This window comes from Perognathus longimembris, chromosome 7 (assembly GCF_023159225.1).
Source record: "Perognathus longimembris pacificus isolate PPM17 chromosome 7, ASM2315922v1, whole genome shotgun sequence".
NCBI classification, from domain to species: Eukaryota; Metazoa; Chordata; class Mammalia; order Rodentia; family Heteromyidae; genus Perognathus; species Perognathus longimembris.
Window position 1 is genome coordinate 54,401,722 of NC_063167.1, and position 26,829 is coordinate 54,428,550.

The 26,829-nt window shown below is 36.3% G+C and overlaps 1 protein-coding gene and 1 pseudogene across 1 annotated transcript in view; one reads left to right on the top strand and one right to left on the bottom strand.

Moving 5' to 3' along the window:
- St6galnac3 (ST6 N-acetylgalactosaminide alpha-2,6-sialyltransferase 3) overlaps window positions 1–21,287 on the top strand; it is a 588,338-nt gene extending 567,051 nt beyond the window's left edge. The window contains exons 4-5 of the mRNA XM_048351609.1: window positions 18,949–19,056; window positions 20,116–21,287. Coding sequence (XP_048207566.1) covers window positions 18,949–19,056; window positions 20,116–20,302 — 295 coding nt within the window. The 3' untranslated portion in view covers window positions 20,303–21,287. The remainder of the gene's footprint in view (window positions 1–18,948; window positions 19,057–20,115) is intronic.
- A 915-nt stretch (window positions 21,288–22,202) lies between these two features.
- Window positions 22,203–22,313, bottom strand: LOC125355835 (annotated as a pseudogene).
- Between the last annotated feature and the right edge of the window lie 4,516 nt (window positions 22,314–26,829).

Genomic DNA, 26,829 nt, shown 5'->3' on the forward strand with positions numbered 1-26,829 from the left:
ATAGTGTATAAATAAACTCACATTATACAATTGTGTTATATATAACATAAAACTCCTTGAGCATTAAATATGCATTTGTATCTTTGAAACATATTGGCATGAAAACTTTAATTTTTTGCTTCTCTTTGTCTCAGTACTCTGAAGGAATAACATGGTCTCAGACAGTATAATATACTACCTTTAGAATGTAATATATTTATATTCAGAATGATTTTTCCTAAATAATCTAATAAGTTATTAGGTAAGATGCTTGCTAGATGGCCTAATAAGAATGTGCTTCTGTCTATAACACATGTTGTACATGAAACAATTATTTGATCACATACTAGACATATTCTTTCAAGACAACAGGAAGAAATTACTAAGATTACATATCTAATCATAAATTACTCTCAATAATGTGATGAATGCCAGAAAGAAGAAATGAGCATGCTAGGGGGAAATAATGGTCTATGTGATTCCCTCTCTCCATGCATCTCTGTCTTTCTGTTTCCAATAAAGCATAGGCACCCAAGTGAATAAATAGTCTACTTCTCCATACAGGGATCTTTACACTTAATAGTGAATAGTTCTAGGACTTTTCTTTTTTTCTTTTTTTTTCTTTTGGCTGTTCCTGGGGCTTGAACTCAGGGCCTGGGCACTGTTCATGAGCTTCCTTTGCTTAAGACTAGCACTATACTATTTGAGCCACAGCTCTACTTCTGGGGGGGGGGAGTGTTGTAGTTTATTGGAGATGACAATCTCAGGACTTTCCTGTCTGGAATGGCTTTGAACTGAGATCCTCAGATCTCAGATCTCAGCCTCCTGAGTAGGTAGGATTGTAGACAAGAGCCATCAAAGCCCCTCAAGGCCCATATTTAATGTGCTTATTCAGTACTGATGGTTCTATAATAGTGTAAAAAATTAAATCAAGAATAATGAAAAGAAGATTTTTCATGGCATATTGCAATATGAAATCAAGATTTGAATGACTGTAATATTTTACCCAACACATAGTTCTTTGAAGTTCCTTGATTGTCGTAAAGCTAAAAAATATTCCTTATCTTTGATTAGAGAAAAATCTGCTTGTCCTGTTGCATTACCTTCTTGAAAGAGATGATGTGGGAAGGTGCCAGAGTGCATTGCCAGAGCTGAATCAAATAATATTGATTTTGTGTCTAACCCAGCATGTAGTTTCTCCCACACATCACCTGGAAATACGCAGAGGCTATTTGCACAATAAACTTACCCATGGCTATAGAATAGTATTGAGCAGAAAGATGGGAAAACATGTATTTCTCCATAGTAATATGCTTGGGTGTTTGTCTTTTTAGCATTTTTACATCTTTTTCCAATCTTTTTGTTAATTTTTTTAAAAAGCAATCAAAGCTGTACAGGGACATCTTGGGCGCAGATGATATTCTCTGGGACTGGGGTTGCTGTTGCCACTACCTCACTTAAAAAGGTGACTGTAGAGTCCCCCTGTATACCACAGTGGATTGAAGGTGCTTATCTGAGGCCTACCAGGATCCTTGCTACCAGTTTTAAAGAAGCAGTAGGAAACTTCCAAGAATATGGATACAAATAACAACATGAATAAATTGTTGTGGAACATGAAGGATTGGAAAAAGGGCAAAGTCAAGGGTAACATCAGCATCCTGGAGGAAAAAAATAGTAAATTTCATCAAATAGATCAATGAACTCATAAAATAAAATAATCTATAATAACTCAGTAGAGCTGAAGTTGCCTATTGTCCCACATGTTACTTAGTTATATTAACATTGCCATTGATCCTTGAACTACTAGTAGTAAGAAGCAATTCTTACACCCAAGTTACAAGCTGTTAATTTCCTTTTCTTAGAGTTCAGAAAATCAGCACTAGTACTTTGAAAATGCCTCTTGAATGAATCCAAGCACCATTCTGAAAGCATTAGTCCTATTATCAGCAGGGTGGTTAGAAAAAAGTGCTACACGCTAAGCCTGAGGTGAATGGCAACTGCTTTTATGGTCAGGGTTACTCAAAGTAAGTGGCAAATCCAAAGCCATTTAAAACTGTAAAGTGGCCTTCCGATGAATACAATGACACATCTGAGCTGGACATGATTGAGAGAGTGCCATGCTGACAGAAGAGCTAAAGAAGCTTTCCTTTGGGAGGCCAGTATGCAAATGTCACCTTCTAGCCTTTCACTGTGAAACTGAAGGCCACAGCTGTAAGAGTGCATGGTGGCAGCAGGGGTAGGGAGGAGCCAGCCTTGTGTACTGTGCACTGACCTGGGGCTGACTACTGCCCTGAGATTCCCCCAAGGTGTGTGCTTCCAAACTCTAGGATTGCACAAGTGACACCCTTAATTTTGTGACATTTTGCTTTGCAGCCAAGACTGAGGACACACAAAAATTAATTTAGTTACATTGATATTTCACTTCATAGTTTCAGTTCTTCAATAGGGAATAAGCTTCTTTGTTGATTTATCTCCTGTAAGTCCAAGAAACTATGGAAACATGTTATCCCAGATTTTGGAGCCTTATGTTTATTCTTCTTTCTCTTACATGCTGTATGTGGCCAAGTCCTAACCACAGTTAATAAATCAAACAGCACATTTCTAATCCTAGTGCAGAAAGCCAGAATTCTGCTTTAGTTATGGGTCAACTGAATATAGAATTTCTTAAAAGGAGTTTAACACTTGTTTCTGAAGGCAAATCACTTTAAGAGCTGTATGTAAGTTTTCTGGACACAGAGTATAAATTTGGTTTGTGTCCATGGCACATCCTTAAACAAATCAGGTAAGTTTCTGTTACATCATCAATGAGAAATAATAGAAAAATGTTTACAATTACAAATGTTTTGGCCATTTTCTACTTAGAACAGCCTATCTTCCAAAAACTGTTCAACTCAGTTGGGCAAATGATGTGACTACTCTATGCAAGCACAACTGACTTAGGTGGATGGAGGTCCCTTTGCTGACCAGCATCTCTCCACTAGCAGGTGCCCAGTCAGTTTGAAAGTCAGCTATTTATAATCAGTAATGTATTTTCATAGTGGCTAGAGTCTCAAGCCAAGTTTCACAAGGCAATTTGACTCATAAGAAAGTAGAACTCACATACTAATAGAATCTTCAAATGTACCTGCAGCAGTGATTTTCATCACTGGCTACTGTACACCATATTTTAATAACATAATAAGGCTTTAAAAAATTAATGAGTACCAATACCCACATGATGGTCCCAGAACAATAAAATATGAATCCAGGATCAATAGCAATGTTGGGAAGTAGAGCTTGGAAAACGGTGAAGACTCAGAAGCAATGCTTCTAGGAAGCTTAAAGTTGCAATTGGGAGGAAGACTTGGGGTTCTAGGAGGTGGCAGGTAGGTCCAGGGTATTGAAACATTAATTTAAGAAGGAATAGGACTATGAGCTTGCAACATACAACAGTCTCTGGTTTCTTGATACTAAAGGCTTTTTCAGTAGCATGATTATGGTGGAATGGGTGGGAATAGTCAACTCCCAGAGCACAAGGATTGCTGTGGCAATGATGTAGATAGAGCTAGTTAAAACCTCATTAGTTAGAGCCCTGGCCAGAGGATCACACCTGTAACCCTAGCTACTCAGGAGGCTGAGATCTGAGGATCATAATCTGGAGCCCTACTGGGTAGAAAGTCTGTGATAATCTTATATCCAAATAATTATCAAAAATTATAAATAAAGGGTGGAAATAGAGATAAAGTAGAAGAATGCTATCCTTGAGCAAAAAATGAAATCTCAGAGATAGTAGTTCCCAGGCCTGGAGCTCAAGCTCCAAGACTGACAAAAACAAGAGCCTCATTCTCAGCATCATTTGCCAGTTTCTATTCAAGTTCATGAAACATGAAAGAAATTACCTCCAATCTACCTTCTCATTTGGGGTTAAGGCTTTCACAAAATGTAATCCTTTGTGTTTCTCCTCTAAATATGTACTTTTAAAATTCTTTTAACATGATAAACTGTTTGGTGTAAGTGAACTGAACACCTCACGGGGGGAAAGGGAAAGTGGGAGGAGGGAGGGGGTTATGAGGGACAAGGTAACAAACAGTACAAGAAATGTATCCAATGCTTAACGTATGAAACTGTAACCTCTCTGTACATCAGTTTGATAATAAAAATTTGAAGAAAAAAAAAGGTAAAGTGGAGCTAAGGGAAAGAAAGAGGAAAGGAAGAATATAGTGCTCCAAAACAACATCACAGAATTCAGTAGCTCTCACTTTTGGACACCTCCCTGAAACCCCTTTTTCAGAAGTTCAGAGTTCAAAAACATGTGTATAAAGTACTATCATCAGCCATGAACAGAAATATGAAAGATGAAGGACATCATCTACTGAGTTCTTGCTGAGTTCTCCTCATTTTAAGAGTTGGGCATACTCATTTCTTTTTCATGATATCCTTTAACTGTTGCAATATAAGAAAATCTGTGGAGACATGATCTGCTTCCACATAAATAAGTAATATTTTCAAGCAATATTTTCTAACTTCTATTCTATATATATGCATATACACATATGTAATCACAGATATAATCATGTAATAATTATCTCTATCCACACACAACACACGCACACACACACACACACACACACACACACAGAGGCATTTCTTAGTTTATGCAGCTTTGACTCTATGTTTTGTATTCTAGACCCTCCTTAAGGCATTTTATTTAGTCTAAATCAATGAAGGTATTATTCTTGAACAATTCCAAGGCATATGAAAGTTAATTCTTCTTTTAAGATAGATACTTGGTGTGCTTGCCTTCTTCTCATCAGAAAAAAAAGGCTGTTAAAGTGCTGGAAGTCATATTTATTCAAAATATCCTTTGAATATTTCCACCCTGGTATGAGAATAGGCAATTTTGACAAAAGGGGTCTTTTGAGAAGCTTTTGAAGGTTCCACCGTGCTGAGGTGTGCCCTGGCACACTTCTTCACAGGGCAGCAGGCAAACAGGGCTTTCTCTTGTTGGCAAGGGCAGAGCTAGATGGCAACATAATAGGCAGACACCAAGTCCACAGGAGACAACCTTCCTGTTACCAGACAAGGAATGGAGCTCAACTGGAAAATCTGGATGGACTTCAAATGAAGAATTTTCTTCTCTTAAACAGCACCCTGAAGGCATTTCAACATAGAGAAGAAAAGGAACTTTCTACTGAGTTAAAAATTCCTAGGCAAAATACGTGGCACATCGTTCTAACACCACTATGAATAAATAGCTTGTAATAAGCTTGTTTAGTAAGTGGGAAAACATTAGGCTTGACTGTTTGAAAGTAGGTTCCATCATGAACTCATTTAACTGTGTGTTTTCAGGTAGTCAGAAAGAATGTCTCTTCAGGAATTTGCTGGAATGAGAGCACTGGACCAGCACCTGCTTTGATACATTAATGACACCCTATTGTTTGGAAAAAGGTATTATCCATAAGACAGTCAAATAATGTCAGGCTATTGCGGAAAATGATGGGCTTTTAAAATTCTTTAGGTTAGGACCTCTAAAATTCTAAATGGCTGAAGACTCATATATCAGTTTTTGCTGCTGACCTTTTCTGATTGAATTATCTTCTTTTAGTGAGCCAGATAAAATCAAGTTTAATAGATGAAGGAAATGGGAGTATAGCTTAGCATTTCCCACTGAAAATAAATATTTCCTTCCAAATAATTTATCTCAGGACTTATTATGCCTTGTAATTCAGTCCAAAATATATAATCATTTTGGATAGACAGGAAGTAGCTGCAAAATAAGCCTCTTTTTACCAAGAGGAAGGGCAGAACTACTCTATATTTTAAAATATTATTTTGATAAGTGTCTGATAAATTAGACTCTGGCTGAAGCTGGTTTAACAATGATGTCAGTGTCTTTTTTTTTTGTTTTTATTGTCAAACTGATGTACAGAGAGGTAACAGTTTCATATGTTAGGCGTTGGATATATTTCTTGTACTGTTTGTTACCTCCTCTCATTCCCCCTCCTCCTCCCCCCTCTTCCCTTTCCCCCCCATGAGTTGTTCAGTTCATTTACACCAAACAGTTTTGCAAGTATTGCTTTTGTAGTCTTTTTCTTTTTTACCCTGTGTCTCTCAATTTTGGTATTTTCTTTCATTTTCCTAGTTCTAATACCAGTATACAGGGTTTCCAAAGTACTCAGATAAGATACAGAGATAGTGCAGGTATACGACAGGAAGGGGATACAAGATCATCAATAATAGAAGCTACGGTTACACATAGCACATTGAAAGTAGTTACAACAGTGATATAACAATCATTTCCATAACATGGAGTTCATTTCACTTAGCAACATCTTATGTGTTCATAAGGGCATAGCTATTGGGCTCTTGTGATCCTCTGTTGTGACTGCCTAAACCTTTGCTAATTATTCCCTATGAGAGAGACCATAGAGTCCATGTTTCTTTGGGTCTGGCTCACTTCACTTAGTATAAGTTTTTCCAAGTCCTTCCATTTCCTTACGAATGGGGCAATGTCATTCTTTCTGATAGAGGCATAAAATTCCATTGTGTATATGTACCACATTTTTCTGATCCATTCATCTACTGAGCGGCATCTGTGTTGGTTCCATATTCTAGCTATGACAAATTGTGCTGTGATGAACATTGCTGTGCTGGTGGCTTTAGTGTGTTCTTGTTTGTGGTCTTTTGGGTAGATGCCCAAAAGTGGGGCTGCTGGGTCATAGGGGAACTCTATGTTTAGCCTTCTGAGGAATCTAAATGCTACAAATCAAAGAAAGGACGGACAAATGGGACTGCATCAAACTACAGAGCTTCTTCAGGGCAAAGGACATAGCTCGAAGAAAGCCCACAGATTGGGAAAAGATCTTTACCAGCTGTACAACAGACAAAGGCCTCGTATCTAAAATATATGCAGAACTAAAAAAATTACATTCCTCCAAAACAAAACTGCAAAGAACCAATAGCTCCCTCAACAAGTGGGCTAAAGACTTAAAAAGAGACTTCTCTGATGAGGAAATGAGAATGGCCAAGACACATATGAAAAAGTGCTCTACATCACTGGCCATAAAAGAAATGCAAATCAAAACAACATTGAGATTCCATCTCACCCCTTGTCCTATATCAAGAAAACTAACAATAACAAATGCTGGAGGGGATGTGGCCAAAAGCAGTAGGGAGATGTCAGTATTATCACTGAGATGTTAGCAATAAAAGTTTGAGCTTGGATCCTCAGTCTCCTTCTCTGAGTGAAATTCACTTTGAATCACTGTCTTAAATCCTTGCTCAAAGGTTTAGCTGTGTGTGTAAATGTGTGTGTGTGTATGCTGGTCTTGGAGCTTGAACTCACAGCCTGAGCACTGTCACTGAGCTCTTTTGCTTTAAGCTAGGGTTCTACCACTTGAGTCACAGCTCCACCTTCAGCTTTTTAATGGCTAATTGAAGGTAAGAGTCTTCAAACCAGGATCCACTAAGCTCAGCTTACTGAGTAGCTAATAATACAAGTATGTGCCAATGGCAATCAGCAATTTTTTAGCTATTACAAATTATTTTTTATTTTAATTTTTATTGTCAAGGTGATATACAGAAGGCTTACAGTTCCATAGGTAAGGCAGTGACTATATTTCTTGTCAGCCTGGTTACCTCCTCCCTCATTTTTCTGCCACCCTCCCTCCTTCCCAATACCCCCTCTTGAGTTGTACAGTGGGTTTATAACATATTGTCTTGTAAGTATTTCTGTTGTCAAAAGAGAACAATAACTGAGAAAGCATTTTTTCCTGAAACCATTTTTATCAGAAGCAAATTCTCTGATTCTCTACTAGAACTATTTCTAAAAGAAAACTTGATTTAACTCAAGTTTGGGTTATGTCAAAGAAGTAAGGTGAAACTGAGTCATTTCATTGCTCTTTGAGGAAAAGAATGTGCTACCAAAAGTTCGCTTATCTGTTAACATCCACTCCTGCCTGGTTACAAGTTTTCTTCTTTTTTTATTAAGTCAAAAGGAAACTATTCACAGAAAGGATAACTGAGAGAAAGTCTAGAAGAGCAAGCCAAAACTTCCCTTTAATTACCTTAATCAGGTGAGCCGAGGTACAGGCACCTGTGCCCTAGGTAGAGGATGATGGTTGGCATTCAGAATAATAAAACTCACATCAATTTATGAAGAGCTTGATTTCAAGATAGGTTGAAGGGTACATGAGAAAGAAACAAGTTTTTAAAAAATTATCTTTAAGTACTTGTACAAAGGAGTTGTCGTTTAACAAGCCGTTTATGAATGCATGTCACCCTTTGCAATGTCATCCCATTCAACATTGAAAGAAGCAACTTTTTAAAATTGTCAAAGTGATGTACAGAGGGGTTACACTTACATACATAAAGCAGAGAGTACATTTCTTTCTTTTCTGAATAATTACTTATTTATTGTCAGAGGGGTTACAGTTTCATACGTAAAGCATGGGTACATTTCTTGAACAATTTCTTACCTCCTCCCTCATTTCCCACCCTTCCCCCTCCCCTTTTTCCTCTCCCCCCATGAGTTGTTCAGTTGATTTACACCAAATGGTTTTATAAGTACTGCTTTTGGAGTCGTTTGTCTTTTTATCCTTTGTCTCTCGATTTTGATATTCCCTTTCCCTTCCCTAGTTCTAATACCAGTACAGAGAGTATATTTCTTATCAAACTTGTTACCTCCTCCCTCATTTTTCTCCCACCTTCCCTCCTCGCCAATTCTGCACCCCCTGCCCAAGTTGTAGAGTTGGTTTACTACTATTTCATTGGTTGTTTTTTACCCTTTGTCTCACCATTTTAATGTTCCCTTTCCCATTCTGGATTCAGACAAACCCAAGGGTACCAAAATGAAATACAGTGACGACAGGGGCTATACCATAGGGAAGATAAACAAAAGAGAAAAGAAATAATTTCACATAGTACATTAAAAAATAACATCAGCAATGATAAACCTCCTGTTTCCATAACTTGGAGTTAATTTTACTTAGCTTCATCTTTTAAGATCATGTGTACATAGCTATTGAGCTATTGTGATCATCTGCTAGGATTCTCCTAAACATATGCTAATTATTACTAGTGAGGGAAACCACAGAGTCTAAGTTTCTTTAGGTCTGGATTTCTTCACTTAGTATGACTTTTTCCAAGTTAAAAGCAACTTTTTAAAGCTTAAGTGTAAAGGTAGGATAGATCCAAGAGGGATTGCTAGTAAGCAACATAAATCAGTCAGAAGTAAATTCCTTAAGTATAATCAGAATTTTTTATTAACTTAATTGCTTTGGAAAAGAATTTCATGGTGACTCAATCCTAACTCAGTTTTTGGGTGCAACACATGCATCCTTCAGTTGACCAATTTCCAAAGATGGGGATTTCTGCCCAGCAAGCACTCTGGATACAGACACACTTTTTCATGACTTTAGTTTCTTTATTTCTCTTATAGATGATATATATGTCCTCATTAATCCTAAAAAGCTGTTTTGAACACAGCCATGACTAAAATTCTATACTCTATAGAGCTGAATTTATAAACATAATTCAAGTAAATAGTAATAGTATCTCTGTACTAAAAATACAACCATACATTTACAGTTCCTCTATCATGAACTGTTATAGAATTGTAGTTAAGCCTATCCTAGCCAATTTTCTTATGTTAGCATCAGAGAAACTGTAGCCAAAGAGAAGTCTCCAAGATTACATGAGGGATAATATTAGAGCCAGAAGTATTGAAGTCCTTTGACAATTACTCTAGTAGACACATGAGACCTGCACAATGCTGATAATGAGTTTATTTAAGAATATGAGATCCCTGGTGACAGACTGTCCCTGGACAAATACCACACTTAACCCATCACAAACATTTATCTGTATAATAAGAATATTAATACTCCCATAGAATGTGGGTTTTGGAAGGACTAATTGAAATGAGCTAAGCACAGTTATTGATACATATCAATTCTCTGTAAGCAACAAAAGTTATCAATGCAAGCATTTTTAATCGTTTTTTTGCTGCATAACAATCTTGAAATTCAAAGACTCCAAAAATATTTTAATTCCCTAATTCTAACTCAGTGATCAGTTTTAAGTACACTAAGTTAGATGGCCTTAGGGTTCCTGTTTTTCAATGGGTGTGCTTATCCCAGGATTTGGGCTGAAGAAACACCTTCCTTCCATGTTTCTTGTGATAGAGAAGAAAGGTAGAAAAAAATGCACTTCTTCTAAAATTCTCTATGGAGTCAAACAATGGTCATGTCAGACTATGTTGCATAATCTCAGTAAATCATTTGGCTAAACCAAAAGTCAGTGACATAGGGGAGATACTGAACAAACAATTAAGCCATGTACAAGAAGGGAAAAGAATAACAAAATCGATCACCGGAAGGAAGCGAAAATCTGAGGCTATATAAACAGGACCTCTGAAGTAGCAGGAATAGTCTGTACCTAGCCCACATGGGCTATCTGAATGCTATGAGTCTTCAAAGTTTGGGATTTTGCAAAACCAAATATCTGAGGAGAGTGACTGTTATAGAGAATAGAGATTGAATATAAAAGTACATCGTGTAATTTCTTCTCCGAGGTAGAGGAGATAGCAATCATTAAGTTCAGCATTTCTAGATCTAAAAGGTATTTCAAAGGATTGATATCCTTACAGTAGCATAGTATGTGTTATCATTTCCATTAATCATTTTTTTAAAAAATCCCTCAGCAAATTAAGGGTTTAGGTAAAAATTGTTGTCCTTATAAAATGGAACAGGAGAGGCTGCAGGTGCATGCTGAGGGTTGCCTAGCAGAAACTGTAGATGGAATGAGTTTGTTCATGATTTGTTACACCATTTATAATACAGAAGAACACTACTAGGTATATCCATCATCACACATTTTAATTGTTTTTATTCTTAGTCATATGTTGTTTACATTCATTCTCAATTCTGAATTAATGAGGACTCTAATGAGGAAGAAAAAACATAATTCTTAGAATTTCCTTCTGAGTAGTTTCCTCCAGATCCATAAATTTTGTTCATCTGAAAAATACATAACTATTCAAAACATCAAGACATCCCTAATATTTCAAAGCATTGTTTTAGAAAGAAAAAATAAGCCAATGCTTGTTTTGTATCCTATCACTAGCCAACAATCTATTTTGAAAATAAATAGCATTAGCATCTCAAGTTCCATTTCCGATCAGGGGACAGAGCAGCCCAAATCTATTTTCACACCTCAATACAGCTATGCAGGTCTCTCTGTCAGACTGGAACACTCTTTTTCTCTTTCTCTGGCTAGTGCTCGGTGTAGACTTGTCCTGTAGCTCAATTTGTACCTCCTGTTGGAGGAGGAATTACCTTCCACACTTGCTTCCACTGTGTTTCTTGTTCTTCCTTCAACATTACCATAGCACTTGGAAGAGAATTACCTCCTAGGTAGTCATAGTTTTGAAAATAGTCATTGTGGCTCAGGCCTCCCTCAGTTTGAAGCCCTGAATTGAAACCCCAGTATAAAGAAGAAAGAAAAAAGAAGAGAGAGAAGGAAAGAAGTAACAGTCCCTTTGCACCTTCTTTTCTGACTTCAACCGGAGTTGTATTAGGGCAACATGGCATTTCCACTGCCAATGCTGTGCCTTATACATACCATGTACTCCACCAGTCTTCCTTGGATAGAATAGAGAAGGCAGCATTATGATGGCTTAGCCACGGAACTTGAGAGTATCCTTCAGGAAGAAAAAACCTAACACAAATAAAGTAAACAGACAGAGCTGATATGAAGAAAGGTTAACTAGAGCATGGGGTTCTGCAAAAGCAGTCCAGAAAACTAACATGGCTATTTTAGGTTTGTTAGGGAGGGTCTTGGGGACTTCCATTATCTTAGTCTGCTCTTCAGTATGTCCAAATACCATAAACTTCATTGTTTAAACAGCAGAAGCTTAAATCTTTTATAGTTACGAAGGCTGGTTGTCCAGGATCAGGTTTCATCGTTATTGGATTTTGTTGATGCCCATCTTTCTAATTTGGAGTTAGATGGTGGCCTTTTTGCTTTGACCTCACATGATAGAAAGAGCTTTTGTGTCTCTTTCTTTTCTAGGAATGCTATAGTCATCATGAGAGAGGGCCTATCCTTACTACTTCACGTAAAACTAATTATCTAATGAAGAATTCATCACCAAATACCAAAATCATCACACTGGAATTAGGATGTTGACATCTAAATATTGGGGGCGACATTGTAGCTCATAGTACTCATCTGTACTAAGTGGTTTAGGAACTTACCACTAGTAAATGAAATGAAATAGACCAAGAAAGTCTTCATCATCCATCCTTGCCATTCTTGGGGTTCTATTGTTCATTTAAGAGTGAATTAAATCTCAGAAATCAGCATTTCCTATTGAAAGGTCATTAAAGCCCAAGGGCAAAAACAAAATACCCTTTTAATTTCTGAGATGAATGAGCCAAGTAATTTTTGTGAGTGGTATCTTCTATTGCTACAGCAGCCATAAATCATGTCTTTGAGGAGTGTACCATTTTACTTTAGAATGTACATTTTTCAAAGAACACAGTCATCTCTTATTATATAATGTTTCTTTTGTACAATTCCATTGCATTCATCACTAGTTAGTAGATCCTGTTGATCCTATGGTAGAAAACCTATTTGTTATATTAACAGACCAAATGCCCACTAGTATAGGCATTTTGCATTAGCTTATTGGGATAGCAGTGCTGTCTTCTTCTAAGATTTATTGCTTTTTCCCTTTATCTATGGTCTATTTTTCATTATTCTCTAGGCACTTGTTACATTCTCTTAAGAATTACAATTCACAGGGTGACTTTTTATCCATTTGTAAACGTTATGTCCATCTGTAAATGACTCAGGCCAACATTGAGAATTGTACTGCCTGATTTACAGAAAGTCATTGATGCCTATAATTTTACTGGGCATGTCCCATTTTGATAGACAGGACACATATATAGTGATAATAGAATAGGCAAACTCCACAGCATTTCCATAGGTCCTGATTGTTGAATGATGCACAGAAGTGTATGACTTAGAGGTGGCTAGAAGTGTTTCCATATTTGGAACTCTGTTTCCATTAGACTGGCCCACAGTATTATATTGAATCCCAAGGCACTCCTGATAATCATCAACTTTTTCTTGTAGAGTCTCTTTGTTTAAATGTATTCTTTTATTATCCATGTACTTTTGAGAGAAATGGGAGAAAGAGGGTTTTAATTAAATAATCTGTATTCTGCCAGGTAATACTTCTTCCTAGGAAGATATCTGGAAAGTTACTTTGATATTTTTATTTATCTTGCCAGGATAGTATATTGATGAGAGAAGTGAGGTCCAATAATGTTAAAACAAGACATGAAATATTGATTAATTCTGTTTTTTAATTCCCTTTCCCTCCTGAGCATACCAGGTTTCAGAAGCTGCTGCCAATATTGTGTTCTTCAATAAACCTCCATTATTGGGAGGATCTTGATCTCCTTCAGGCTTTGATAAATGCTTATTATGCTTTTGAAATGTAAGCTTTAAGTGCCCCAGGCTTGCCTTTCATTAGTTCATGGAAAAAAATGCAAAACAGTAGAACTGAGGCTGCAAAGAATGAGTTAAAATCCCCCAAAGGAAACACATTCAATTTAAAAAAACTAAATAAATAGGCAGCCACAGTGACTAGGGCTCCTGAGCTCCAAGTCCTTGCTGCCACCTGACAATTATTTTTCCCAGTTCTCTATTGTAAACTCTCCATTTCAAATCAGGACTTGCTCTTTGGTTCTACTCCAACTCAATTTGCTGATTCCTAGGATTGTTTCAGTATTAGTCAAACTTTAATGGCTTCATATAGGTGAATAAAACAAAGAGAAAAAAGTAAAATGCTTAACAAGGTAAAGAAAGGCAGAGAGGACTGTAAGCAGAATAGAGACATGGCATTTTAGGATCAGGAAAACCCTCTGAGCAGAACATCCTAGGAAAGGAGAAGGCATGGAAGGAGCCTGACTATTCTGTCAGGATCCAGGTGAACTTGTCACTGCAAGAAACTACTACTCCATCCAAAACATCAATAGTGTCAAGACTGAGAATACTTAAATTAGAAAAATTACTGTTATTTTTCCCATCAAAGTATCTGTTTCTCAAGTTCAAAATCCAAGTCATTAAAGTTATAGTGTTGAATAATTAGCATAGCATCCTTGTGACTATGTAGTAAATTCAACATAATCCAGTTTTCTTCTGAAAAGGAACCATTTCAAGTTAGTCATTTTCCCTCTTAACATTATCCAAAAGGAGGATGTTACTCCGTAGGAGATAACAGGAGAAAAATACTTTGTCATGTTTCTATAAAGCAGTGTTCTCAGAAGTAGGCATGCAGGCAAAAGGAGGGATGCTAACAGACAAAAATACTGATTTTTTTAAAATAACAATATTGTTAGTTTGACAGACAAGAAATCCTTGTGTTCTGGTGAAGTCCTTTAGGTATCAAGGAATAGGAGTAAATATCAAGGGGGTAAATTAGTATTTTATTGGTAACAAACTAGGTGAAAGATTGCATTTTAACTGATGTGCCTTCAAGCATGTGCTATATCAAGGCATTGACAGCACCATTTTTCCAGGAGATGAGCAAGTACATTTAAATAGTTTCCAGGTTGTAAGTATCTTGATTACCCAGGAGCAGTGTGATGCAGAGCCTGGCCAGTGGAAACAAATGATTGATAGCTTCCTGCTAACCCTCTAGCCTTTATCTTCCCACACATGGCTCATTATTCTGCTGCATTAATATAAGCATTTCTATCGTACTGAATTAGGGGCTTAAATTCTCTTATCGTTCCCATGGGAATCTTGATTGTTTATTTGTGGATGACAATAATTGTTTTTATCAAGCCCCAAATGTGCAAGATAGAAGATGTGCTGTGACTGATGGTCCACCGGTACATTGTTAGTGCAGCATGTGTGAGTGTCAAATTACAAGATAATATTTGGCCGTAGAAGACATTAAGAAGTTTTAAAATCATTTGATGCCTATTACTAGATCTCCAAAGCCAAAAAACATTGATAATTTTTTATACATCAGTTCAAGTCTTTTTAAAAAATTGAACCATAAAAGGTCTACGTGGGCATAGTTTGTACTAATTTCTAGCACACCCATGCAGTTGTACAGGCCAGTTTGGAGGAAGTATAGCTACCAGAATTCTAAAACCAGTGCAATCCAGGCCAGTGTATTTCTTCAGGGACTCAGATCAGCAGGCTATTTATTTAGAAGATTTTCCAAATTATCTTAACCATTGCATTTATCTACTGTAAGCATTATTATTGTGATATTAGCCTGGGATATTTTGCAGGGGGAGAAAAGAACTTTGAAAGTCCAGAATGTAGTGTAGGTAGGAAACCTCATACCATTACACACACACACACACACACACACACACACACACACACACACCCTCAATATGGAGGAACTGGAGGAAAATAACGCAATTCTTTAATTACGCATGGTTTCTATAGCAGAGCACTTGGGTAGTGTGAGCCTACTCAGACTGAATCTAACGCAATACATATTGTTCCAGGAGCGTAGGGATAAATAGCATGGTCTACCTGCCCAGAAACAAAATAAAATCAGATTAGGCCTAAAACGAATTGAGTATTTTAAGTGCAGTAAAATTGAGTGGTAAGGTGGAAAGATGTTTGATGATATGTCAAAACCTTGAAATTCCTGAAACTTTTACTGTGTTGAAGAGAAAATAACACATATAAGAGCCACTGTGCTAGTTTATTCTTTGAAGTCTTCATTGTGAATGCCTACTGCTGAATTCTGAAATGGCTATCTGGGCTGTCCCAAAATAATAGAAGAGTTGATTTCTAAAGTTTGGGGTCAGTATGCCAAACAAAGCCCTTTATCCTGTAGCTAGAATATCATCCTGATCCTTCATAGATGGCATTTTCATATCAAGACCATGGCAGAAGGATGACAGCTTATCTCAATTTATATTTATTCTCATGTAAATTAAGCTTTATCTTTAAAACCAAAATTAAGTCCTTAGTCTTGGGCAGCTATTGTGTCCTTAGCCTTTGCATCTTTCATGAGAGGTAATATGGAAAATGGAAACATGAATCCCACCCTTATGCAAATATTTTACTCATTATAACTATAACCACTGGAGGATGAAATTCTTCCTATATGCCTTTCCTTGTGGAATATACTATATGCTTTAGTGACATGTCCATCACAAAAGCAAGTATTAAATGTGATCTGTCTCATTAACCTGTTAGTTAATTACAACATTCAATGTACATGGAGCCCAGCACTACCTACACAATGGTTAAAGCTTAATCACAATTTTATTATCAAGGGCAATGACCACAGAATCATTTAACTGTAGATTGTAAAGGACTTTGATCTGACTTAGTTCAACATTTCATGTTAAAAACAAAGGACACTGAGACCCAAAGATAATAAATTAGTAACTAAATGCTGTAATTTTCCATGATCTCTACTACTGTTTGGTACAGCTTGCACTAAAGAAGGATCCAGAGAATATAAAGTGAATAAAGACTGAGGTGCTGGCAGCTCACACCTGTAATCCTAGCTACTCAGGAGACTGAAATCTGAGGATCATGGTCGGAAGACAGTCTGGGAAGTAAAGTCCATGAGATTCTTATCTTCAATTAAGAACCAAAAAAGCCAGAAGTAGAGCTGTGGCTTAAGGGGTAGAGTGCTAAGCTTGAGCATAAAGCTCAGAGAGAATGCCTAGGCCTTGAGTTCAAGCTGCAGGACAGGCACCAAAAAAAATAAAAGGAAATAAAGGGAGTGATAATACAGAAAAGATTATATGAGAAAGCAAGAAGAGAAGACGGGATACAATTCAGTAGGAATTCTGGCCAGACAAATGCAATATAAAAACAAAATTTTGTTTAATTTGGGAGTTTTTGTTCAGACACCTGCCTCCTCTAATTCTCCACAGTGTTGAAATATGAAGTTCTTTTTATTGCCTCTCCTCCTCAGGCCCAGAATGCAGAATAACTGAAAGTTAAGCCACAGAATAAGTCTCCCTGTGTAAACTCTGCTCTACATCCTCTCCCCCACTTAGCATTTATTTCAGATCTGTTTCAGCACTCTTTCTATGACAGAGGAAAATGCACAAAACTCAGTGTGGAGAGTTCTGGAACACAGCAACCTCTAAATCTGTTAATTCTGCACCCGAAGGCTCAACTAACTGTAGATTAAAATACTGTATTTGGTCTATGGAGGATATGAAAAAACTCTTTTCTTGGCAATATTCTCTAAATGATACAATATAGCAATCATTTGCCTAGAGTTTGCATTACAGTAGGTACTGTAAGTACTCTAGAGATGTTCTAAATCACATGCAAGGATGGGTGTAGCTTCTCTTCCAATGCTATGCTATTATATAAAGGACTTGGACATCTTCAGATTTTGGTAGTCACGGAGTTCTGGAAGCAACCTCACACAGATATAGAGAGATGACTACTTTCCATTTAGAAAACACACACAAGGAGATGCAAGGGCATGGCTACCTATGTAGTGTCATTTCAGATTCAAAGACAAGTACATGGAGATGTTATAAATATGGGTTGAATCTGTCTCCCCTGGAAAATCCTCCAAAGCCTGTAAAGATAAGGGCTAACATATTTAGTCACTAGTCACCAGCCTCTACTGTGAATTTGTATTGTTCCTGAAATATCTGTATATTGTAAGCCATCTGACACTAGTTTGTTATTTAAAAGAAGAAAAAAATACAGGAGTCCCCTAATTCTAACAGCTTCATTCTGAAGAACTGTATCAATGGTACTAAAGTTTATCAGGAAGCAGTGTTTGGCTAGGTTATCAGGTTTGTGAGTGTCACTTGGTAAAACTGGCTGAATTCCATCTGGTCATGTACTCTAGATGGAAGACAGGAAATGAAAGGTGTTGTTGGGTTTTTTTTTTTTTTTTGCTAACATACTCCTATATCACTACTAAACAAAGTGGTATAATCCAATTGTGTCCAGTAGGGAAAGGTTTCAGGAGGTAGGCAGTCATCTGGTAAGGATGACTTATGCCAAACATGGAGGTCCTCTGTAAACGATTTGGAACTTGACATAGCCCTTCAGACCTCTTTACCTTTAACTACATTAGCTAATCTCCCTCTCAGTTCTTGTGGTTCCCTGAACATAATCAAGCACACTTCTTTGTGATTTTGCCCTCTTCCTGAAATACATTTCCCTGTGATTTCCATGGCTTCTTTCCACCTCACTGCACACACATTTTTTCTCCTTTTATTAAGCATGCCTTCCTTTATCCACCTTTCTAACACCGCTACTTCTAAATCCAACCCTCCAGCCTAATAAAGACAAAAACTTTGCTTCCTTATTTCTATATTCCTAATAACATAGTGATTGTCATGTAGTAGATGTTCAGTAAACCTATGCTAAAGATGTTGGTGTTCTAGCTTTAGTTATATATACTTATCAAGCAAATATCTCTCTTATGAAGCCCAAAAAACAGTTTAGGAAAATGTTTGGGAAGCTGTCACAGATGAAGTCATTCACTCACACTGAATTCAATTGACATGTAAAAATCTGAGAAACATTTGAGATAATAATAAGTCCAGGTAAGCAAGATGATACGATTATATTCAGTTCCCATCAGGGCTCCAAGCACCTTTCTGAAAACCTGTCTTGTGATACACAGCACTCATTTGTAGCTCATGGAAAGCCAAATAAATTATCTTTCACCTGAAGGAAGCAGGGTTATTTGACTTCAGATATTTGCCATATGGCTTTTCTTCCACACAACATAACTTTGAGGCTTAAGGTAGTGAGAACAAGAGCATGCCTATAAATTATTCAGAGATAATTCAAAATAAGTGTGTATCCTTGACGATTGTCAGTTTCTTAATGCTTTTCCTGATAATAAGTATTACCTTTTCTGTGTAAAGTGCAGCTTGTTTCTCATTACACTTCCTTGATTTGGTTTTATTGTGTTTATTGTCTGTTTTCATTTCCTCACAGAGTCCAGTCCGGCTCCTACCTCAGCACAGGATGGTTTACCTTCATTCTGGCCATGGATGCCTGTTACAGCATCCACGTGTATGGGATGATAAATGACACCTACTGTAGGTAAGATCACAGGAAGTTATTTTTATTCAGCTACAATGCTGATATCTTGTCAAAATATCACAATTCATTGTAATGTCAAAAATCTGAGACACAGACAAAGCAACAATTATTTCCTGGCATTCTTTGCTGACATGACATTTTATTGTCAGCACATTAAGCTGTGACTTCTAGGGGGTGATAAAAAGAAAAAAATATTTACTATAGTATAATGTCAAATGTCAAAAGGAATACTTTTTCCTTAATTAGTTTCATATTTGAGACTTCTAGTTTGGAAAGACAGAACAATTTCAGTGGATTTAATTCACAAAAGTAAACTTATCAGTGCCACTGTTCTAATGACCTGATAGATGGCTATCTAGCCAATAGTTATATTGGATCATGAAGGACAAAATATCTCCAAGCCTCAGAGAAACTGACAACTTAACAAGAATTCTTGGAAATAATATTTATCTAATAAGTGAATAATATTCCATATCCTTATTTAAAATGAGCATATTTATCCACAGAATGTCCTAGTTTGTGTTGTTGCTTTTAATTAGGTAATAAAACAACCTCTCCATGTTTCATCAAACTAATGCAATATATTTTTCTACTAACTACTAGCACAATATAATTTAGAAACTGTTTTAATAATGTTGTCAAAATGGTAACTCTCAGCCGCAATCTCATAAACAAATATAAAGCTAAAAATAGAATGGAATGCAAACACCAAAATCTTACTATGAAGAAAAGTCACAGATACTTTAAGTTCTGTCAGAGCACAGGACTATCCAAGGTTCTCTTCCATTATATACCATTTACTCTCTCAGAGAGTAGCCATATGTTTGAATGTAATTGGTGTGGTGTATAAATTTAATTTGATCTATTAAGGCACTAAGAACCTGGGACATCTTCCTAAAAGCTTTCATATATAACAGCTTTTAACTGAGATGATCTGCAAGAATCATGGATGGGTTTGCAAGTAAATGCATTCACTGGGCAGTCTAATGGATTCTTGCAAATGAATGCACCATTCTTCATCTCAGTCTTTCTCTCCTTTTCTCTTTTATTCTTTTCTAGGACAGAAGGGTACAGAAAAGTTTCCTATCACTACTATGAACAAGGAAGAGATGAATGTGATGAGTATTTTCTACATGAACATGCTCCATATGGGGGACACAGGTTTATCACCGAAAAGAAAGTATTTGCTAAATGGGCCAAGAAACACAGAATAGTATTTACACACCCAAACTGGACAGTGTCTTGATGTTGGATGCATACCTCTTAACATTATTGTGATACTGCAACTGTGCTGTTGATGAAGCAGATGATGATGGTGGTGATAATTAGATAAACACAACAGCAATGGTCAAGTTCCTGTATATTCTCTAGTATGAATGATGGCTCTGCTAGCAATTTGAACTTGGTGTTCTGTAGAAGGTGGCTGTACTCATTCTGTTCCTTGAAGGTTCAACACTACATACTGCATTTTATAATTTAACTGGAATTAAAATGAAGGCCAGTAACATGACAACTGTGACCTAAGAAATGGGAAAAATATCCTTCAAGATAGCTGTCCAGAATTCTTCTGTAGTCACTTCCAAAAGCCATAGACTTGGCAAGGTTATTGAGTGCATAGCCTTTTGAGTCTGGGCAACTCTCCACCATCTTGAAGAACAGTTAACTGTCAAACACTGTCCCAAGAAATGCTACCAAGGTACAAGTATCTTACCACAGTTGCTAGTTAAGCTGAGGAAGAGAAGGTATTTCTTTCGTATATACCTTATTCCTTCAATACTTCCTACAGTTAAAACCTCCAGCCATTATATAATTAAAGATGAAGACAGTCTGGAGGTTTTATACATCAAGATTACTTGACTATTTCAAACACTTAGTTCAAGATGTACCGAGTGGCAAACCTTGATGAATTTCTACTGTTGACTTCATTGTTACTGCTCAAAACAGTATGACTAAGCATATTATTAAAATGATCTGTATTCATGTTTATTTTCAACTCAGTACTAAATATTTCAAAAGGCTACTTAACATGTAAGATACCAACTTCAACACTGTAATAACATAAACTGTGAAAATATTCCTAGAATATAACCAAAGGGTTTCATAACTCTGCTTCAACTTCCAACAACTACAAAAAACATGCTTTTTTAAAATCATGAAATGGAGAAAACAAAACATATTTTTACATCAATTTATAGTCTATCATAACTCATAATATATATTTGTTATTCAAATTTCTACCTTATAGTCCCAAGATACATCTCTATTTATTTCATTATCATTGCCAAATGCCAGTAGTTAGACAATTAGATAATTTTTTTTATAAAATCTGATCAGAGCTTTTGCCTTCTTTGGGTTAATCCCCGCCCCTATTCTATCAGTAGTTATGCCATTATAGCAACAGTAATAATGACCTTACTTTCCAAAGTGCTCTGTCATTTAGAGTCCTTTTACATATACAGTATCATGTGATGCTCATAACCACTTCCTTGGGCCATGGCTGGCACATTCTGCCATCTCTTTAGAGATGATATCTCATTGCTTGTTTGTTCTGATATATTCCTGATTGCTCTACTTGCTAATATTTGTATAGAATGGCATTTATGTAGACTAGTTAACAATTTATGTCAATGCCAAATAAGACAAGTTATATCAAGATTATGCAAAAAGGATCATAAAGATGGTCTTGGACATAGATTAAGATCCCTGTGAGAAGATGTACTTTAAATTTTTGTTTGTTAATGGTTTTATTTAGGTTTAGGAAAAGACATGGATTCAAGAACAAATAGGAAGGAATAAAAACTGAAGAGTAGTTTTCTGTCCCTAATGAGAAACAAGTTAATTCCTCCTTTATTCCTTTGCCTATTAAATATTAGTGAGTTAATCCAAAAATATACTCACAGAATGATTCAACAAATACTAGGTGCAACTTATACAGTTGTAGGGGCTGGAAGTATTGATGCATTTTACCTCAGGAACATTTAGCTGGTCTCTATCAGTGCCAATGATCATGATAAGTTATCATTAAAATGCTGTATCTTGGTTAAGAACCTTTTTTCTACTCTCTCATGTCATATTGTTAACCTAATAAATATTGTCAAGCCCCAGTATCATCATTGGAGAAAATTGTTATTCTTTTTGTTTTTTTATGTCAGACAGGTAATGTGCCCACGTCCATGTCGTAACAAGGTTTAGGAGGAGGCACATGCCACACAAGTGCATGAGAACCCATTCATCACACTTATGAACCAGAAAAGAATCAAGAATTGTTATTCTTTTACTGTTTCCTTATATGATTTTTTTCAGTTCTATGAATGTTAGTTTTTCTGAGCTAATGATGGATAGAAATGCCTACCCAAAGAAAAATAAATAGATATATATGTTAATATTGCAAAGTAGACTTTTTTCTCCCCATTGTGATAAACAAATTCTACTTTTAAATAAAAAGGGATTCATGATTAATCAGAAGGCTTCAGGAAATGACATAACCTAATTTGTTTAGTTTTCTAGTGAATAGAGAGCTGAAGCTATTTGTTTTAACCCTTACTGAGGAGACTTTTGAAACTTGCTTGGTTTCCTGCTTCTCTCATGAAGGAGACTTTTAGAGTACCCTGCCTCCTTTCTTTCCCTTCCCTTCCTGCCCCTTTCCCTCCTTTCAATTAAATTCCTACTGTAAATTTTTATTGTTTCTATCTTTTGTCTCATTTTTATTTGTTTTCTAAAGCACAAATTGATAAACCCTTAATTTGCAAACCCAACTGAGTGATTTCCAGTGTAATTAGGGTTTTGATAGAATCTCAGGACTTATTTTCTTTGGTGGTCTTAACTTGCTCTGCTTCTATTTCCCATTCTTCTTTATTCTATCTTCCTAATTCTAACAGAAATGCACATTTTAATCTCTCCTATATGCTCATATTGCAGATGGAATGAAGTAAAGAGCACTGCAACGGGAGCTTTTTTCCTTCAAATTTCTAGTTGGTCCCCAAGTTTTAGTCCACTGAAAGAGGTTAGCAACTAAACACTGAAAATTTAAATTAACTAACTCATGACTGATATGTGTACATCCTAGACATATATTAGTATTTGTAGAAAATATAAGTGCTTTAATAACACCCAAGGCTGGAGAAATGCAGTATATATGCATGGAGTATATTTGAGTGTGCTCATACATTTATATGAATATATATATATACATTTTATATGCATATAAGTACACAAATATTCCTAACTATATGTAAAACCATACATGTAATTCTATATTCTTCACTGGTATGTGAATCAGAGAAAAATCTCATTTTGGCTTTTATTTGAAATTTGTTGGGTTTCATTCTGAATCCTGATGAAAAGGTAAAAACTGACTTATTGCTGAGGATACATAAGATCATATTCAATAGCTGACCAGAAGAGTAAAACTAAAGAAGATACTAAATCTAGAACTGAGAACACAATTAAATGCCACAGTTATCACAAATCAGATTTGTGAGTATAGAGCAATCTGTATCTAAGGCTCTGCCGATTGCAACTCAGCTAAAGTCACATTCAAAACATTGCATCAGGCTTCATTCATGCTGAAGTAAATGAATACTGGTCCCCAATTCAAATAAAACAGTCGTTATCATGGGAAAAGCTCAAATATGCATGATTTTTATTACAAAGCTAGGATGATATGAGCATTATGCATTCTGTAAGGAGATTGCTCTTCTAGGATTTGTTATGAATCTGCTGGTCCAGGAGCAGGAGTCTGAACTGGGAACCTGCTGACCTTCTAAGAAGTAAAAAGCCTTCTGAAGAGACTCATTCATGGCTTCCTTAGTAAAAAAGACAGCACTCATTTACTTTGACTGGTAGTGTTAATTGGATGTTAATTATGAGATCAATTTAATTTTGATAAGCAGGAAGATATAAACAGATGGCTTACTGTTTTTAAGCCTAAGCATCTAGCATTTAATATGTCATGTGAAATGAAAGAATTAACTACGTTGTCCGGTGTCAGTTAGTTGCATGTCTTAGTACAACAAATGAATTATAGATCCAAAATGAGAAAGGAAAAAAATACACTATCCTTAACTGTCCTTTTAACGTACAGGGCCTAATTATTTTCATAATACACATAGATCCTGTGTTGGAAGGAGCCATTGCTGGATTTCCTAAGTAGTTTAGACTGTTAGATCTGAAAAAGGGCTTAAAAGAGTAGTCAAACACCTTCCAATTTTTGGTGTTGACACAACAGACCTATGGAGGATGAATGACTCCACAATTGCCATGAAAGAACAAATGGCAGCACTGGGACCCAAACTCTTGTCCCCTGTATCTTCTCCAATACATATATATATATATATATATATATATATATATATATACACACACACACACACACACATACCTTTATGTTGTTGCTTTTTGTTTGTTCAGCACAAATTCTTGCTATGTAGTCTAGTCTGGCCTTCCGATCACCTCATGACCCTTCCTTCCCTGGCCCACCTAGTTCTGGGATTACAGCTCTGTGCCATCAGGCCTATGTCCACTACATTTTTTTCCTTTCATACTTTTTTATTGTTATTATAAAAGTAAGATAGCAAGGTGTTACACTTATATAAGTCAGATGAAGAGTGCATTTCTTTTTAAAATAACATCACCCCTTCCCTCTATTCTCTCCCAGTTTTTTCCCTCCTGTTCCCACCCATAAGTTTTATAGTCCATTTTCAACATAGTATCTAATGAGTACCTCTGAAATAATATTTATAGAAATGAACTCCAGGAAAAAGAACCAAGAGGGTTTTTTTGTTGTTACTATTTTTTTTCTTTTCCTTTTGTCTTGTTCATTTATCTCTCTTTGGGAGGGCAAGGGGGAAACACAGAAATGGTGGGACAAAGGATTAACAAATGCAGCAGTGATATCTGCTACAGTAAAATGCACATATGATCTACTAAAAGTAGAAACCAAGAGCTCAAATTAATGTTGATTATGCTTAGTATCAGAAATGTCCCTACACTGAAGGGAAGAAATATTTTCATAATTGAAGGGAATATATCCCAATCTTGTCTATAGCTCCATGTTCATTGCTAAGAGTAGGCCATGTCCTATTACCATGGTATTTTGGGATTGCTGCAAAGAATACAGGGGTGAGTTTCTTACTTCTGTGTCTTTGGGGTTAGTTAAGCAATGGTTATACCAAGAACTGTGGGTGAGGAGGATTATCCACAGAAATTGCCACGCTCTATGATTAACATCCTCAAAAGAAAGTACCTTCATCCCCAAATCAACTTAGCTATTGGAATGAGTGTAATGTTCTATCTGCACTGGCTCGAGCAATACCTTTGGTTTTGTTTCTCTCTTGCAGATAATCTTAGGTATCTTGTACCCTTCTGAAAGGTAAATGTGGCCCAAAATTCCCACAAGGGTCAATCAGCATGTAAGATTTTTAAAGGTTTTTCTTTTACAATCCATTTGTATGACACTGTAACAAGGGAAGATTCTTGAAAGTATGTGCACTAGGCACTGATACCAGTTTCTATGGTTAAGAAATAGTGTGTGGTCTGTTGTTGTAGATGAACCTTCACAATGCTTCCAGAATAAACTGGCATGTAAATTGCTTAAGCATTGAAACAGCACTGTTCTTGGACAGTATAATTCTGCAGAAAACCTCATTTAGTTTTCTTTTAATGTTCATTATTATGTTCTTTTCAGATCAGACACTAGTTGGTTTTGAAGACTAAAATTTCTCTTTTCTCCATAAATACATCTCTTTTTGCTCACATGATGGAGACTACAGAAAAATAGAAGGTTACTTTCCTAAAGATGATGAACTTTTGATGCATAAAGAGCCAACTTCCAAATTTTTGCATTTGCCTTCATCGTGAGTAGTTCCTTCTAAGAAATTCCAAAGGTGCCCAAACAAGGGAGTTTCATAGTTCCCTGCTACCCAAACTACAAAGTACCAATTTCTTTGTGCTTAATTTGGTTGTCACTGCTACTGAATAAACACTACTTCTATTATATATAGCATATTTTATGCTTCATGCATTTTTCTGCCACAAAATTTTTGCTGTAGAGTCTTACTCATTTTTAAAACTTGTAATCTTCATCTATTTGCAGGGGAGTCTGTAAACGCACAGTTACAGAGCTGTTGAGGGATTTTCTTTTTTCTCAGTACCATATTGCTTTATTTATTGGTACTATATCCCACAATAAAGCTTACCAAGTTGCAAAAGTTCTTTCATGTATTTAAGTTTGTTTTATTTTAACAACAAGAAAAGTGAAGATATATTAACCAAGCTAGATAATATTTGTGATTTAAAAAAAAGGATAGGGATATTCAATAGAACCAATATATAAGGCAGAAAGATGTTTAACACACTGTTTCTAACAATAACAAGAAAAAAAATGGCTATCAACCCGCAGCATTTACTTAGTCTTCATTAGCCATCTGATACTGTAATGTATTTCCTTCCTTTCTTTATCAAACTTATTCATAAAGTTAGGTTAGTACATGAGCTGCTTAAAACAGAGAAGTCTTTCATTCTACCCCACCTCATTCCTGCCTTTCTTTCCTCCATCATTATTTTTCCTCAAGATCCACACGCTTACAGTTGAATGATAATTTCACTTTTTTTTTTTTTTGCCAGTCCTGGGGCCTGAACTCAGGGCCCTAGCACTGTCCCTGGTTTCTTTTTTCTCAAGGCAAACACTCACTTGAGCCACAACACCACTTCTGGCTTTTTCTGTTTATGTGGTGCTTAGGAATGGAACACAGGGCTTCATGCAAGCACTCTACA